The sequence below is a fragment of the Mesocricetus auratus genome, unplaced genomic scaffold (assembly GCF_017639785.1).
Source record: "Mesocricetus auratus isolate SY011 unplaced genomic scaffold, BCM_Maur_2.0 Super-Scaffold_100006, whole genome shotgun sequence".
Taxonomy (NCBI): Eukaryota; Metazoa; Chordata; class Mammalia; order Rodentia; family Cricetidae; genus Mesocricetus; species Mesocricetus auratus.
Genome location: NW_024429190.1, coordinates 70,586,364 through 70,600,697, shown reverse-complemented (window position 1 = coordinate 70,600,697; position 14,334 = coordinate 70,586,364). Strand labels below are relative to the sequence as shown.

The following is a 14,334-nucleotide window of genomic DNA, read 5'->3' as shown; positions in this document are numbered from 1 at the left end:
CTGAAAGAGCACTTAGTCACTGAGCCATCTCTCCAGCCCTCACCTCCAATGGAGCTTCTTATAAAAGCTTCTAATTTCTGAATGTACAATTACCCCCTCCCCAATGATTGTGAAATACTATTTAAACTTAAGACACCAACGGCGAACATTTCCCTAGGTACACCTGAGCCTCAAGACCAGCAAACCTCATCGTTTGAGTGCTTTTTAAATACCCACAATGGCCCTCTCTCTTCTCCCCGTTCTGTTTCTACTGTTAGGCAGCTGATGGTGGTGGGTAGTGTCAGATGGCTGAGGTAAAAATGTCAGTGCTTTCCATCTGTCCTTCTAGGCATTGTTAACTAATCTGTGTCACCTTTCATTTTTGGCCCATTCTCTGAGAACTTCCTGTTTATGTGTCAGCTTCCCCTGCAAGGACTGTGAAGAACACAGGCATAGGGACTGTAGATGCTTGACTGGCTCTCCGGCGCTATGAGAGAACATAAGGCACCTGGTATGTACGCTTGCTTACTGCGTGTGAGCTAGAAATTTATCTAGAGGTGTGTCTGAAGACGGGTGGGACATGTGAGCATCACATTTATCTGACTTAAAAGTCTGAACTATTTGTGTATCCTTTTCAACATTTGCTATGTATTTCTATTTTGGGGAAGTCTGTGACAAGAAATTTGATGGTAAATAAGGTGTAGGGATGGCAGTTTCACAGTCCTGGCCCCCTGAAGTCACTTGTTACGCTTTGCTGTTTACAAAGCTAAAGAGTACTAATTATTGTCAGTATAAACGAAAATAGTTGGGATTGAATAGACTTCTTCCAGAATTAAGGCCATTTTAACACCTTTTATCAAATGTGTTGTGTATGTGTGTGTGTGTGTGGGGGGGGGAAGCTGTTGCTAGCAAGGGAAATAGAAATCTAGCCAGGATGGAAAAATAAGTAGCTTGTAGGTCTTTTTAGCCCAGAGGGGCTTTTCACTCATTCACACTTCCTGGTGACAAGATGAAAGTGCAGTTTAGTTTTTCATAAATGATTTGCATTTTAATCACATCCCTTTCTCCCCTCGCCGGAGATAAAGGCTTTAAACATTCCCTAACTGGGCCCGAGATAAAACTGCAACCAAATACGGTGCCTATAGTGGGCCAAAGACAACATATTTTTGAGGCTAAACTATGTTGAACGGTGTAATAGCCTCTGGACCAACCTCGGCAAACACCTAACACAGAGGGAGCCGAGCCTAAGTGCAAACCCAAGGCAGCAAGCGTTCTGCCTTCAGGAACATTGCAATTTGTTTCTCGGTCTGTTGGTGGAAAAACCTTCAAGTGGCAAAAATAAATCCCTCCGAACCGAAAATAGCAGGCTCCATTCACGCGGCAACCAATAATATTTCTGGTTTACACTTGAATGTTTTCATTCCGTAACTGCCGCAAACTGCCAAAATACAATTTTATCGCGAGAAGGGAGGACTTAAAAATAGGACGGGGTTATCGCAGAGCGTCAGAGGTTTTGAAATTCACCTCCCGCCACGCAACTCACACGCGCTACCTGTTAAAAAAGAAGAAGAAGGAAAAGAACCCCACTGAGGGTGTGAGAAGACTAGTCCTCTGGGTCTCCTCACCTCACCTGACGTCTCCTAAACCAGCTAGAAAGCCCTGGGCTCTGCTGGCGGCCTGCGTGGGGCCGGCATCAGGGAACAGTGCGGGGTCCGCGCAAAGGGCCCGCGTGTCTTCCCGCACGCCCGTAAGCACGTAGGTTCTGATAACCTCACAAGTCTTCTCGGCTCAACCTAATCCGGGAGAAATCTTTCTTTTTTTTTTTTCCTTTCTCAAAACACCAGCGCGGGCGAGGAAGGAAGTGAGCCAGGGGCTTGGCCGCCCCGCGCGCACGCGCACCTCCCGCCGCGCGGCGCCGGAGCCCCGCCCCCTTCCTTCTCTCACCCCACCCCTCGGCGCTGGGGAGTGACTGAGTCCCGCCAGCCCCTCCACGTCAATCATCTCTCCTCCTCCTCCTCCTCGCACTCTCTGCACCTTGTTATTAATCTCTAAAGCGATAGCGCCCGGACTCCTCTCCCCCGGCCCTCGGGGGTGTGAGCGTGTGTGAATTAGAGCGAAGGCGCCGAAAGCTCGCGTCTCTCCTCTCTCTCCTCCCTCTCGGTTCGGCCCCGGCCTCGGCAAGCAACCCGGCTCGGCAGCAAATCCCCGCAGCGGCGGCAGCCTCGGCGCAGGAGAAGGCCAAGGCCCGGCTCCGCGAGGCTCTCGCCCCAGCGGCTCGCCCCCGTCTCCGGCGGCCGCGGGCCCTCTCGTCCTGCGCGCCCCGGTCGTCGTCGCCCCAGCCCGGCGCGGCGCGGCCCGCGTTCCCCTCTCCCCGCCCCCTCCCGACCCGTCTGCTCTTCGCTCCCTTCGGCCGCCCTCCGCCGCCTCGGTGGTTCCTCAGGCGGCCCGGCCCGGCCCGCCCGCCCCGCGTCCCCTCCGGCCGGTGCCTCTCCCCCCGGCGGGCTGCCTGCATGTCTTTACTGCCCTCAGCCCCGCCGCCACCGCCGCCGCCGCCTCCCCCGCCGCCGCAGCCCCAGCAGCAGCCGCCCCGCCGCCGCCGCCGCCGCCACCGCCCGGACCCTGGCGCGCTGAATGCAGGTGAGGAGGGGGCGCGGGCCTGGGCTCTCCCGGCCCTGCGCGCTCGCCTTCCGGGGCCGGGCCTCCCGCCGTCGCGGGCCCTTGGGGGCGAGCGGGCGGGCGGGCGGGCGTGGGTGTTTGTGTTTGCGTCTGAGGTCTGGAGGGGCGCATCTGTGGGGGCCTGGTGCGCGCGCGGGCGCGCGTGTTTGTGTGTGTGTGTGTGTGTTTCCCCTGCCGCGGGGAAATGGCTGCTGTCGCTCCTTCTGGGCCCGCCGAGGAGAATGAGGTAGAGTGTTTCCCGTGCTTCGGAGTGGGACCCGGAGTGGAGCGAGGGCGAGCGCGGCCCCCCGGGGGAAGTGAGGTGGGCGAGGGACGAACGTGTGTGGGTGTGTGTGTGAGTTGGGACTTTGGCGGGCGAGCGGGAGGCGGCCCCGCGGCGAGTGGGTGTGCGTGTGTGTGTGTGTGCGTGTGTGTGTGCGCGCGTGTGTCGGGCGGCGGGAGCCGGCCCGCGTCGCCTCGGGGGGCGCGGGTTCCCGGCCGTGTGCGTGTGGGGAGGGGGCCCGGCCGGCGTCGGGGGACCCCTGAGCGGCGTGGTCCTCCCGCTTCGGAGACCGGGGCTCGGGAGCCTCGCAGGTGAGAGCTGCTCGGCGGGGCCCCACGTCGCGGACGCGGGAGGGAGTGCGGCCCCCACGGCGGCGGCCGAGCTGGCGGCGGGGGCTCGGGCCGCGCTTGCCGAGGCCGGGGCCGCGGCAGGAAGCGCGCCGGCCTGCAGCGCGGCCTAACCGTCTTCGCGCCCGCCCGCCGCTCGCCCGCCGGCCTCCCCGGACGCTCCCGGGACGCCGTGCTCGCGCGGGCCCTGGGCGCTGCCCCGGGCCTGGCCAGGTGAGGGTCGGGGGCGGGACACGCGGGTGGCGGTCGCCTGTGCCGCCTCCGCGGCTCCCCAGGGGAGACGGAGGCATATTTTGGCGTTCTGACTGCAGGCCTTCCTCGGGCAGGCGGTGGGAACCCGAGGGAAAGTGAATCAAAACAGTAAATCTCGGAAGACGCGCTGTTGAGAGCTCCTCTTTACGCCCTCCCTCTAAGGCTGTGCGAGGAGAGGCTGAGTAAATACGGTCTTTGTTGTTGTTGTTGTTGCAGATTACTTTGTCGTTGGTAAGATTTTCCCCCCCAACCCTTTAGGAAGATCGCCAGGAAAGGCAGAGGCAGGAAGGGAAAGTGGCCTTCTTGGCCTGTGGTGCTGGTGGGATCGGATGGGTTTTGTGAATTTGAAATTGCTTCTGCCCTGCCTCCTAGAGGGAAAGGCGTGGACACATGGAACCGAGGAGGAGGTCAGCGAGGAAGAGGAAGTTACCGGAGCTGTCATGTTAGCCCAGGCAGCGTATGTAGCTTAGACTGTTGAGCAGGATTGTGCTCGGGCTTGAGCTGAGCCGTTTGTACACAGTGGCAGCGCGGAACAGCGCGGTTTAGCCTTACTGCTGCTCGGTTGTCCATCACCATAGCCATGTACAACCGAACGTATTTTCCTCAAGTCTCCCAAACCTAGACCCAGCAGCGTCTGTGCTCCTGGAAAGCTCTTTTAGAAGAACCAAAGCCCAAGGCGGACATTAAGGTAAACCCGCCAGTAGACTCCGTGCGTTTTCAGAACTGTGTATACATGGCACTCTGCCTTCTTCATTTCCCGATTTACCTTACTGTCTTTACAGTTGTATTTAGTTAGCCCACACAGCTAGACCTCGACTGGGTGGAGTCACAAAACAGATTTGATGCTTTTAGGCTGTGGTCAGTGGAGGGCCGGAGACTGCCCTTTCCTGAACCGGGTCTCACAAAGAAACAGCAGGTCATTCGCTGAGAAGGTGAGGAGCGGGGGAAGGAGAGGTAAAAAGCTGTTTTCTAGTCAGTATCTGAAGAATAGCCTCATGTGTGCAGCACGGCGGAAGAAGGACTTTTACAGACCTGTTAGAACCACGGCCGTGTAATGTGTATTCATTCTCATGTTCTCTTTCTCATTAGAATATCTAGAGTTTGTACATTTGTTTTCTTACCTGGATCAAGATGATGGTATCTTTTCAGTAAGGTTATGAGAATAGGATGAGAAAACATGTTTGGCACACAGTGGGTGCTTTATTTTAGTACTGCTTGCTACGGACAGCTCTGATTATAAGTGTCGAAAACCGTTTTTAAGTACAAATACACAATATTGCTTAACTGAGTTAGAGATCAAGAAAATACAGCTGGGGATGTAGCTTTGTGTACAACTTAGCTTGCATGTATGAAGCCCTGGGTTTGGTTTCCTGCACTGAAGGGCAAAACAAGTATTTCAGAGGCCTTTGAAATACATAAAGTATTTGTAAGCGTGTGAGATGTACTTTTCCTAGAAATAAAGTCGATGTATATGAGTTTATAAAAAATAGCTGTATTTGATATATTTATTGTTTTTGAGTAGTCTCTTAGTTTCATTACTTAGGAATTTTGTAACATATCCCCTGGGGATTCTAAGTTCTGTACCTGTTTGAATACATCAAACATTAAAATGGATCAAAGAACTAGAATTTATGTACAGTTACAAAGAGTTGTCATAAAAGTGCTATTTAATTCTTATAGTTTATGTTGACTGATTTTGGTAAATAAAACCTTTAGGAGTAGCTTTCTTAGTGGAAGCAAAGCTTTCCTACCATCTTATGATAATTTGCTATTTTCATTGTTTTGCAGAGAGTAATAAAGGCATTATTCATTGAATTTTAAGTTTTTTAAATTTAATTTTAATTTGTGATTTTGGAAAACCATAATGGTGAGGTGTATAAAGCAAAGGTAGGAGAAGTTAAAAGAATGATAATTTTTAAAATTTAAATTAGAAACAAGCTTGTTTTACATGTCATTCCCAGCTCTCTCCCCTTCTCTCTGTCCCCCCTATCCCCTTTCTGCTCCCTGGAAGGGTGAGGCCTCCCATGGGGGGATCCTCAAAGTTGTCATATCTTTTGGAGCAGGGCCTAGACCCTGCCCAGTGCGTCTAGGCTAAGAGAGTAGCCCTCTGTGAAGTGGAAAAGAAAGACAATTTTTAAGATTACTTGCTTTTTAAAATTTGAGAGGCTTGCCCTGTGGTGTAGGCTTACCTCATACTTAGCATTCTCCTGTCTCTGCCTCCCTACTGCAGTTATAGGCAGTTGCCATTTCTCTTGGTTTTAATTTAAGAGGTTTTTGTTTTTTTCCCCTCATTTCCTTTTTGGGGATGGGATAAAGACAGCTGTGGGAATGTGGGAATAATGCCATTGAGAGCTCAGTTGATGTCTCATTAAAAATACCAGCTTTGAGATTGGAGAGGTGGTTGAGTCATTGAGAGAGCATAATACTCTCACAAAGGACCAGAGTTGGGCTCTTAGCACCCATGTCAGGCAGCTGACAACTAACTGAATGCCAGCTCTGTGGGGTCTCATAGTCTTCTGGCTTCAGAGGGCACCTATATACATGTGCACTATATACAGACCTTACAGTTAAAAATTAAAAATATTATCCTTAAAAACATGTTTCCCTAGTTAGATTTTCTTTGTTTTAACAGCAATGATCCTAGGATATTTTCTCAAATTTCAAAATATCCAGTGAAAGTTTTAATATATAAACAACCAGTGAAAAATTACATACATGCACATACATACATGTGTGTTTATAGAGATGACTGTTAGAAGGCAAAATATATTTTGATTTCTCTGAAAATTTAGCATACAGAGTGTTAGGTATTCACTGTGGCATTTTCAAAAAAAATTGTTTTGAGTTCCATCTTATCTCTCCTACCCTTTAACCCTCTTTGTTTCTATCCTACATCTCCGTCTGGTTTTATATCATATGTCCTTTTGCCCTTCCCCTACCTCCTCATAATCTCTTTACTCTTTCTTTCTTTTTTTTTTTTTTTTGGTTTTTATGAGACAGGGTTTCTCTGTATTCTTTTGGAGGCTATCAGTCCAGCCTGGCCTCGAACTCACAGAGATCCACCTGCCTCTGCCTCCCGAGTGCTGGGATTAAAGGCGTGCGCCACCACTGCCCGGCTTTACTCTTTCTTGAAATCCATCCTAGTATTGTAGGTTTTACCTACATTTATTCCCACTTATATACATATGAAGACAGAACATTTTGTCTTTCTGCATTTGAGTCAGTTGGCTTAATATAATGCTTTCCAGGCTACCCATTTCCTTGCAAGTTTAATTTTTCTTTACAGCTGAGTAAAATTTCATTGTGTATGTATACCACATTTTCATTATGGGCATCTAGGCTGATTCCATTTTCCTTGTTATCATGGCATCTAGACTGATTCCATTTCCTTGCTATCATGAATATAGCATCAGTAAATATGAGTGTGCATGTTTATCACTGTCATAGGATATAAAGTCTTGATTGTATATACAGGGGTGATAAAGCTGGGTCATATGGTAGGTAGTGCTGTTTTTAACTTTTCGAGGTAGTCTGTACTGGCTGTACTAGTTTACACTCCCATCAGCAGTAAGTAGGGATTCCTATTTCTCCACATCCTCTTCTTCAGCTTGCTGGTACAGGCCTGTAATCCCAGCCCTTGTGAGGCAGAGGCAGAGGCAGAACCCTGTAGTTAGGTCAGTCCCAGCCTCATATTGAGACTCTGTCAGCTAAACCAAACCAAACCAAACCACCGCTCTCCCAAAACAAAAAAGGCAGCCCCTCTACTCCAAACAAACAAAAGCCAAGTATTTGGATAGTTTATTTTTAGCAGTGGAAATACTCATCCTTTTTGTTTAAAGAAATTATAACAAAGTCAAGGTGGAATATTTTTTAGATTTTGAGATGTACTGTTATCTAAAGGAGCTGTAAGCAGTCTTTCTAGAATGTTCATTATAAACACCTTTCATTAAGAGGGATTAAAATATTTAGGAATTTCTGTCTTTACTGCTAATGCCAATTATGGAAATAACTTTACCACACACTTTTAGTGCCTTATCATGCAGAAGTTTGCATGTCCTGGTTATCATGATTATCTTCTCTGTGGTGACCTATTTGGAGCACCTTATATTTTGTGACTCCTCCATTCATGGACTCTTGGGATTTTGTTTCTGTCTCACAGAACATTTCTTAAGAACTGAAGGGGACAATTCCCCAAATTTCATTGACAAGAATTTGTCATATAACATTATTTAAATATAATGAATGTGAGAAATAGCCCTGGATAAAGACAGTTTATCTTTGCTACAAAGGGCTTTAGGGCATTAGTTTACATGATTGAACTTACTTGTAATATTATATCTAAAAGGTGAATTATAATACTTGAGAATTGCTTTCCATCTTCAAAGTAAAATTTGAGGGAAAATAGTAGGAAAGGGAGGGAAGAGCCCCAAGTAAACAGGGAACACGCTCTGTGGAAAGCTTGAATGGCAAGTGAATTTTACCAAGTATTTGAAGCTTTGCAGTTTTATGAGAACTTTCAAATTTGGTTGCATTTGGTAGGCATGTTCTTTACTGTGCAATAATTGATAGTCATTGTGGTTTACTGGGTTCTGGCTGTTTGATTTGTTTCTTGTATTTTGAAAGCAGTTGGATCTGTGAGCCAGAACTCTGAATTTCAGTTTCTGGGCTTTAATTTCACAGAACTTTTTCTTTTAAAAATTCTTTTACTATTTTATACTTTAAAGAAACATTTAGGGGAACCTTGACATGTTGTTTCCTTTTAATTTTGTAATCTATAATAATATATGTGAGTCAATCCAGCAATAACAACAAAAATGTAATTATTAACCCATGTTCCATGTTTCACAATGAAAATACTACATCTTTGCTTTACTAATTGCACATGAAATAGATTTTATCTCTGGACAACTTCAATTTTAATTTAATCTTAGTGTAGTCTTTCGTTGCCCTGACTCATTTTTACTTATTTTCCCTCCAAGAACTTGGCTATGTATCTCTGAGTATGCTTTATCTTGGTTATGGTTCTCGGTTCTCCTTTCCCTTTCCTCCCTTCCTCACTCCTTTTCTCTTTTTATTCCTTCTTTTCTCCTTCTCTGTCCACTCTTCCTTCTCCCTCATTTTGCCTTCCTCCCCTCTGAGGTCAATTTTTGAGTAGTTTGGTTAGCTTCCTCATGGTAAATATTTCTAATGTTTTGCATCTTGAAAATTAAAAGCCTTGTTCAAGGACCTATTCCGTACCAGTTAATATACCTAGTCTAAAGAGAATGAAAAATGTAAGAGACTTTGCAAAGCTTATGGAGACCTGTGCCTATATGTCTGTTACTTCCTAATCATGTTAATAGAACAAAAATCTCCTAAATAACCTACAGTGTTTATGCTGTAGGTTCATATTTAATGCAACATCTATGTGTAAATTTATGAAAAAATAGTGATTTCTGTACAGAATGGAAACTGCTAGGCACTTTTTGTTACTATGACAAAACAACCAAGTGAAACAAAGGAGGGAAGATTTATTTTAGCTTATTAATTTCAAAGGTTTCAGTACATAGTTTGCTGGCGCTGTAATTTTTGGACCATGCCAAGGCAGAGAGAGAAAAGCTGTTCACTTTATGGTATCTAGAAAGCAGGGATGGGATGGGGACAAGACATATTCTTACAAGGCATGCCCTCAGTGACCCACTTCCTTCACTTGGGCTATTTGTAATTTCTACTATTTCCCTCCCAGTAATGCCATCAAATCATGAGTCTGTTAGTAGATTACTCTACCGATAAGTTGAAAGCACTAATGATGCATCTACCTCTCTGGAGCCCATTAGCTGCTAACCAAGCCTTTAATGCAGAGCCTGAAGAGGGCACTCCAGATTCAAACCATAAGAATAAACCTTGAAACTGTAAAATTGTTTCAGGTTTGAAGACTTCGGAGCAGGAAAAGTGTTATCTAACTGGGTATCTTAGTTTGCTATTTGATTACTGTGAAGAAACACTATGTTCAAGGCTACTTAAAAGAGAAAGTGTTTAATTGAGGGCTTGCTTATATTTATCAAGGAAGAGTCTATAACCATCATGGCAGGGAGCATAATATCAGACAGACAGGCAGGCACGGCACTGGAGCAGTAGCTGGGAGCTTGCTGATCTGCAAGTTGGAGGTAGAGAGAGAACACCAACTGGGGATGGTTTGAAGCCTCAACACACCTCCTCCAACAAGGCCACACCCCTAGCCCTTCCCAAACAGTCTGAGAAACAAACACTCAAATACATTAGCCTATGGGGGCCATTCTTATTCAAACCACTAAACTGGGCTTGGTGACTTCAGCACTTGTAGGACTATGGCAAGAGAGTGTCAACATAAGTTTCTGCTAGTATAGAAAGACCCCGTTTTTAAAGAACACAATCTTAAAATGGGAGAACAAAACCAGTAAACCCATACCTAACCAATTAGTGCATATATATTAATTTTTAATGGCTATAAGCTATTGAACTTAGGGTTCTAGGAAATTAAGACATTTAAAGTACAGTGTTTTGTGTATAATAAGGATATGTGATGTTGAAGTTGAACCTATGGTGCTGAGCATGCTATCTGTGTCCTACCACCAAGTTTAAAAATAGTCAGCCTACCCCCCCCCCCCTTGGATCAAGTCTTTACTGTGGAATAGAACTAATACTTTAGATTACTAAGTACCAAGAACTGAAAAATTCATCCCCATAGCCTTTATTTATACTTGCAATCTAAACTAATCTTTCTGAAAATACTATAACATAGACAGTATGATTCTTAAGAATTCAAACCTTCAACCTTCCATGTTGTAGCTGTCAGAAATTCATCTAGTTTCTCTGTGTTTCGGTTTCTTCACCTGTGATAAGAAGATAGTAATAGCACTTACCTCACAGTTGAATAATGATTAAATGATTGATTTTCAATGTTTAGGATGATACCTAATGGATCTGCAATAACAGCTATAATTTCAGTATATGCTAGCTATTGCAGCTTACTATTCATAAACCTGCAAGTTATTTAACATTCCTGATTACAGTGGGACATGTTTGACTCCAGGGTGCTTATTTTTCCATGAATAGGCCATTTAAGTCTGGTTATAGCAAACAAGTAAGTATTTATCTGATAGTAACATTTAGTACTGTTACAGAGTACATAATAGGTTTTAACTTACAGGGATGAGTAAACAGAGGTAGAAATGTTTCCCCCCACTTATGATGAAATGAAAGGAAAGCAAGAAAATAGGTTAGAGCAACATTTTTTAAAATTATTTTCTGACATTCCTTTTGTTCCTTTATCATCAGACAGATTTTTGTAAATTTCATTGTATCTTCTATTTCATACTTAAAACGTTTCAGTTATAATAATAGTATGTTCTAGTTATACACTATGTGCTAGATTGAGTCAATAAACTTTCAGTAAAGATGTAAATATTTTGATTTTGTGGGTCACGTAATATCTTTGTTGCATAATCTATTTTTGTTGTCATAAATTTTCATATTTCATATTTCATTTGAGGCAAGATTTTACTTTAAAGCCTAGGCTAGCCTATAACTTAAGATACTTCTACCTCAGTCTATCTAGTATTGGAATTATGGATGTGAGCCACCATATCTATAGCGATAATCGAGGCTATATAGGGAAAAACAATATATTTATTTATCAGGGAGAGAGAGAGTCGCACATACCAGGAGTTAGAAGCGTGGCTGGCTTCCAGGAGAAAAAAGAGAGAGACCCCTTTTCCTTTCACTACCTTTTATCTCTACCTTGACCCCGCCCTGTTGGGCGGGTAGCTTTGTGGGGTTCACTCCTACACATATCCAGCTAAAACTTTTGTTTAATTATTACTTAGAGGTATAAAAATTAGCTGGGTGGTGGTAGTGTATGCCTTTAATCTCAGTACTCAGGAGGCAGAGGCAGGTAAATATCTTGAGTTCCAGGCCAGCCTGGCCTGCGGAATCAATTTCAGGACAGCCAGGGTTACACGGAGAAACCCTGTCCCAAAAAACAAAGATAAATAAAAATTACCATTAAGTAAGGGTGTAAACAGTTTACTATCTCTATACTAGATTTAAATGAAATAATCATTTCTTACTATAGTATTGGTGAAATTGATATTAATTCCTGTTGTATATTTGAGAATTGTGAAATCTAACAGATTTCATGAAGGTCACATGTTAAGTGAAAGATGGACAATTAGGTTGTTGAATTCCTAACATTTGTGCCTTCCAGGATGTTTTCCTGTTGCCTAGTCTCCCAGAATAAGATGCACATTTCATAGCATTATAAGGAAGGCCTATCAAGATCTTTCCTTTGCTTACCTCTCTAGTTTTATTATTTATTACTCTTTCCTCCCAAATATTCCCTAGCTTAGCCACAGTGAGTGACTTACAGTTTGATCTGTGCTTTAAATGTGCCTACAATACCTTTTACTGACGTCTTTAATAATTCACCTCAGGTGACTACTTAATCTGGGAAACTGTATCTGACACTTACAGGCTTTGCTTTATGACTTTTCTTTTGTGCTTTTAGAATCTTCTGTGTTCCTCTTTGATAAAATTCGTCATAGGGTGTTATAATTACCTGGTTTATGTCTTGACTTTCCTTCTAGAGTATGTCATTTAGAAGAGTACAGATGATGTATACATTATCCTTAAGGATCAAGTATTTAAAGCATAATAGGGATCATGTATAGTAAGAACTTAGGAAATGTGTATTAAATCTGTAAGTGCCATTGTAAGCAGTGGAAATTACATGAACAGATATATAGTTATAGATGTTACGTTTTTGGAAAACCAGTTTAACTTCTGGTTAACTTCCATGACTTGAATAGAAACACGAAGTTAATAGGGCAAATTAAAGCATGATTCTGAGTGAGAACTGTGCCAACATAAGGGATATTAGTTTTGTCTTTATGTCATTGACATAGATGTCAACTGTAAAGCAGAAGTATTTTTAAAATACACAAATTGAAGTCTTTTACTGACAACAAATTGTAAGTTGTAATATGACTTTATTTTAGAAGAATTCATTAGTTAACCACTCTTACTTTTATTGGTAGATACTGTGTAGCTCCAAAATTTCTTATTTATACTATTAAAGACGTTGGGAACCATTGGATGGTTTTGAGCAGGTTGATAGAAGTTTAAAGTTTACTCTTTTTGAAACTGGTAGGGATGGAACCTGGGTCTTAGGATAGGTGAACACCTGATTTCTGAAATTTTTTTTTAAGAATACTCACCTGGACCCGGCATTGGTGGCACATGCCTTTAATCACAGCACTCAAAAGGCAGAAGCAGGTGGATCTTTGTGAGTTATAGGCCAGCCTGGTCTATAGAGTGAGTTCCAGGACAGCCAGTGCTGTTACACAGAGAAACCTTGTCTCAAAAAATCAAACAAAAACAAACAAGCAAACAAACAAAAACCCAAAACAACAACAACAAAAAACCAAACCCACTAACCTGGACATTTGAAGAAGGCCTTCCTTGATAGAGCAGCCTGAGTACCAGTTCAGTCTGGTAGGTGTAGCTTTCATCCTTCAACAAAGAAGCTTGTTTTTGCAACAGATGGAGGCCCACTGCAGAGAGCCACAGATGATCATAATGCAAAAAATAACTGACTGTGAAATGCCTAACCCCATTTGGCACATCTTCAATGCAACCCCTAAACCTAAGGCTCAGGGAAAATCGTGGAAGAGGGGTCAGAAAGATAAGAGCCAGAGAACCAGATTGCCTGCTGCAAAGATATGACAGGGAAGTTGAACCATGAAATCTCAACAATATGGTTGCCTAAACAAGACCTGCATAATGACAATACCATTCGACATGCCAGTGTGGATAGGTTAATCTTACAATATCCCTTCCTGCATGCGGGGCTTGGGGTGCTCTGGCTCAGAGAGGGAGAGTAAGCTTTATCCAGTGACAAGTCCTTTGATAACCAATTCCAAGTGATCAGCCTGAAACACATGTTCATATGAGCAACACTAAATGATGTAAGTGATAAGTTTTGAATTTGGGAGGGACTTGAGGGTACATGAATGGAGGAGTTGGACATGGGAGGAGTTGGGGTGGAGAGAGTAGAAATGATCTAAGTATACTACACATGTGTGGAAATTATCTGGAAATTAAAATTTTAAGTTAAAATATTAATCTGGTAGACAAGAGGAATCTGTTGAAGTGAGAAATTTCTTTTAAGATTTAGAATTAAAATACAAATGGTTAAGTCAAGAAGTAGGTTTAAGCTGGGCGTTGGTGTCGCACGCCTTTAATCCCAGCACTCGGGAGGCAGAGGCAGGCGGATCTCTGTGAGTTCCAGGCTAGCCTGGTCTACAGAGTGAGTTCCAGGACAGCCTCCAAAGTCACAGAGAAACCCTGTCTCGAAAAACCAAAAAAAAAAAAGAAGTAGGTTTAAAGTGGTGGTGTAGATATAATCAAAACAGTGTATGAATTCTTAAGGTACTTATAAAATAGATTCATGTTGGGATGAAAAAAGAAAGCTTCCAAGGCACATTGGTTATATGAAGGAGAAAACGCAGAGCAAATGAGAATATGCTGAAAGTTAGTTTGGGGAAGGGAATTAAGAATTTTGTGTACGTGGTGACACAAGCCTTTAATCTCAGCATTTGAGAAGCAGAACATCTAGATCTCTGAGTTTGAACCCAGCCTAATTAATACACTGAGTTCCATTCAGGCCAGCCAGGGCTATATAGTGAATTCTCATCTTTAAAAGAAAAAAGCAATGTTAGAGAAATAGGTTGGTGTGATCTCTGCTGAAATGATTGGCATTGTTTCCTGAATTTCGACCCTTCTTAGTTCTTGACTGATTAT

At 43.8% G+C, this 14,334-nt stretch overlaps 1 protein-coding gene across 4 annotated transcripts in view; it reads left to right on the top strand.

The window, feature by feature from the left end:
- The first annotated feature begins 443 nt into the window (after positions 1-443).
- The window catches only part of Cnot6l (CCR4-NOT transcription complex subunit 6 like), an 88,172-nt gene continuing 74,281 nt past the window's right edge, over positions 444-14,334 (top strand). The window contains exon 1 of one of the 4 annotated variants that reach the window (XM_040747446.1): positions 444-490. Coding sequence is in view for 1 of the 4 variants with exons in the window: in XM_040747445.1 (XP_040603379.1) it covers positions 2,877-2,881 (5 nt within the window). In the remaining 3 variants the exon portion in view is untranslated. Of the gene's footprint in view, positions 491-2,523; positions 2,617-2,775; positions 2,882-3,209; positions 3,229-14,334 lie in introns of those variants that run through there. The other 3 variants (XM_040747448.1, XM_040747445.1, XM_040747447.1) reach the window with 3 other exon arrangements.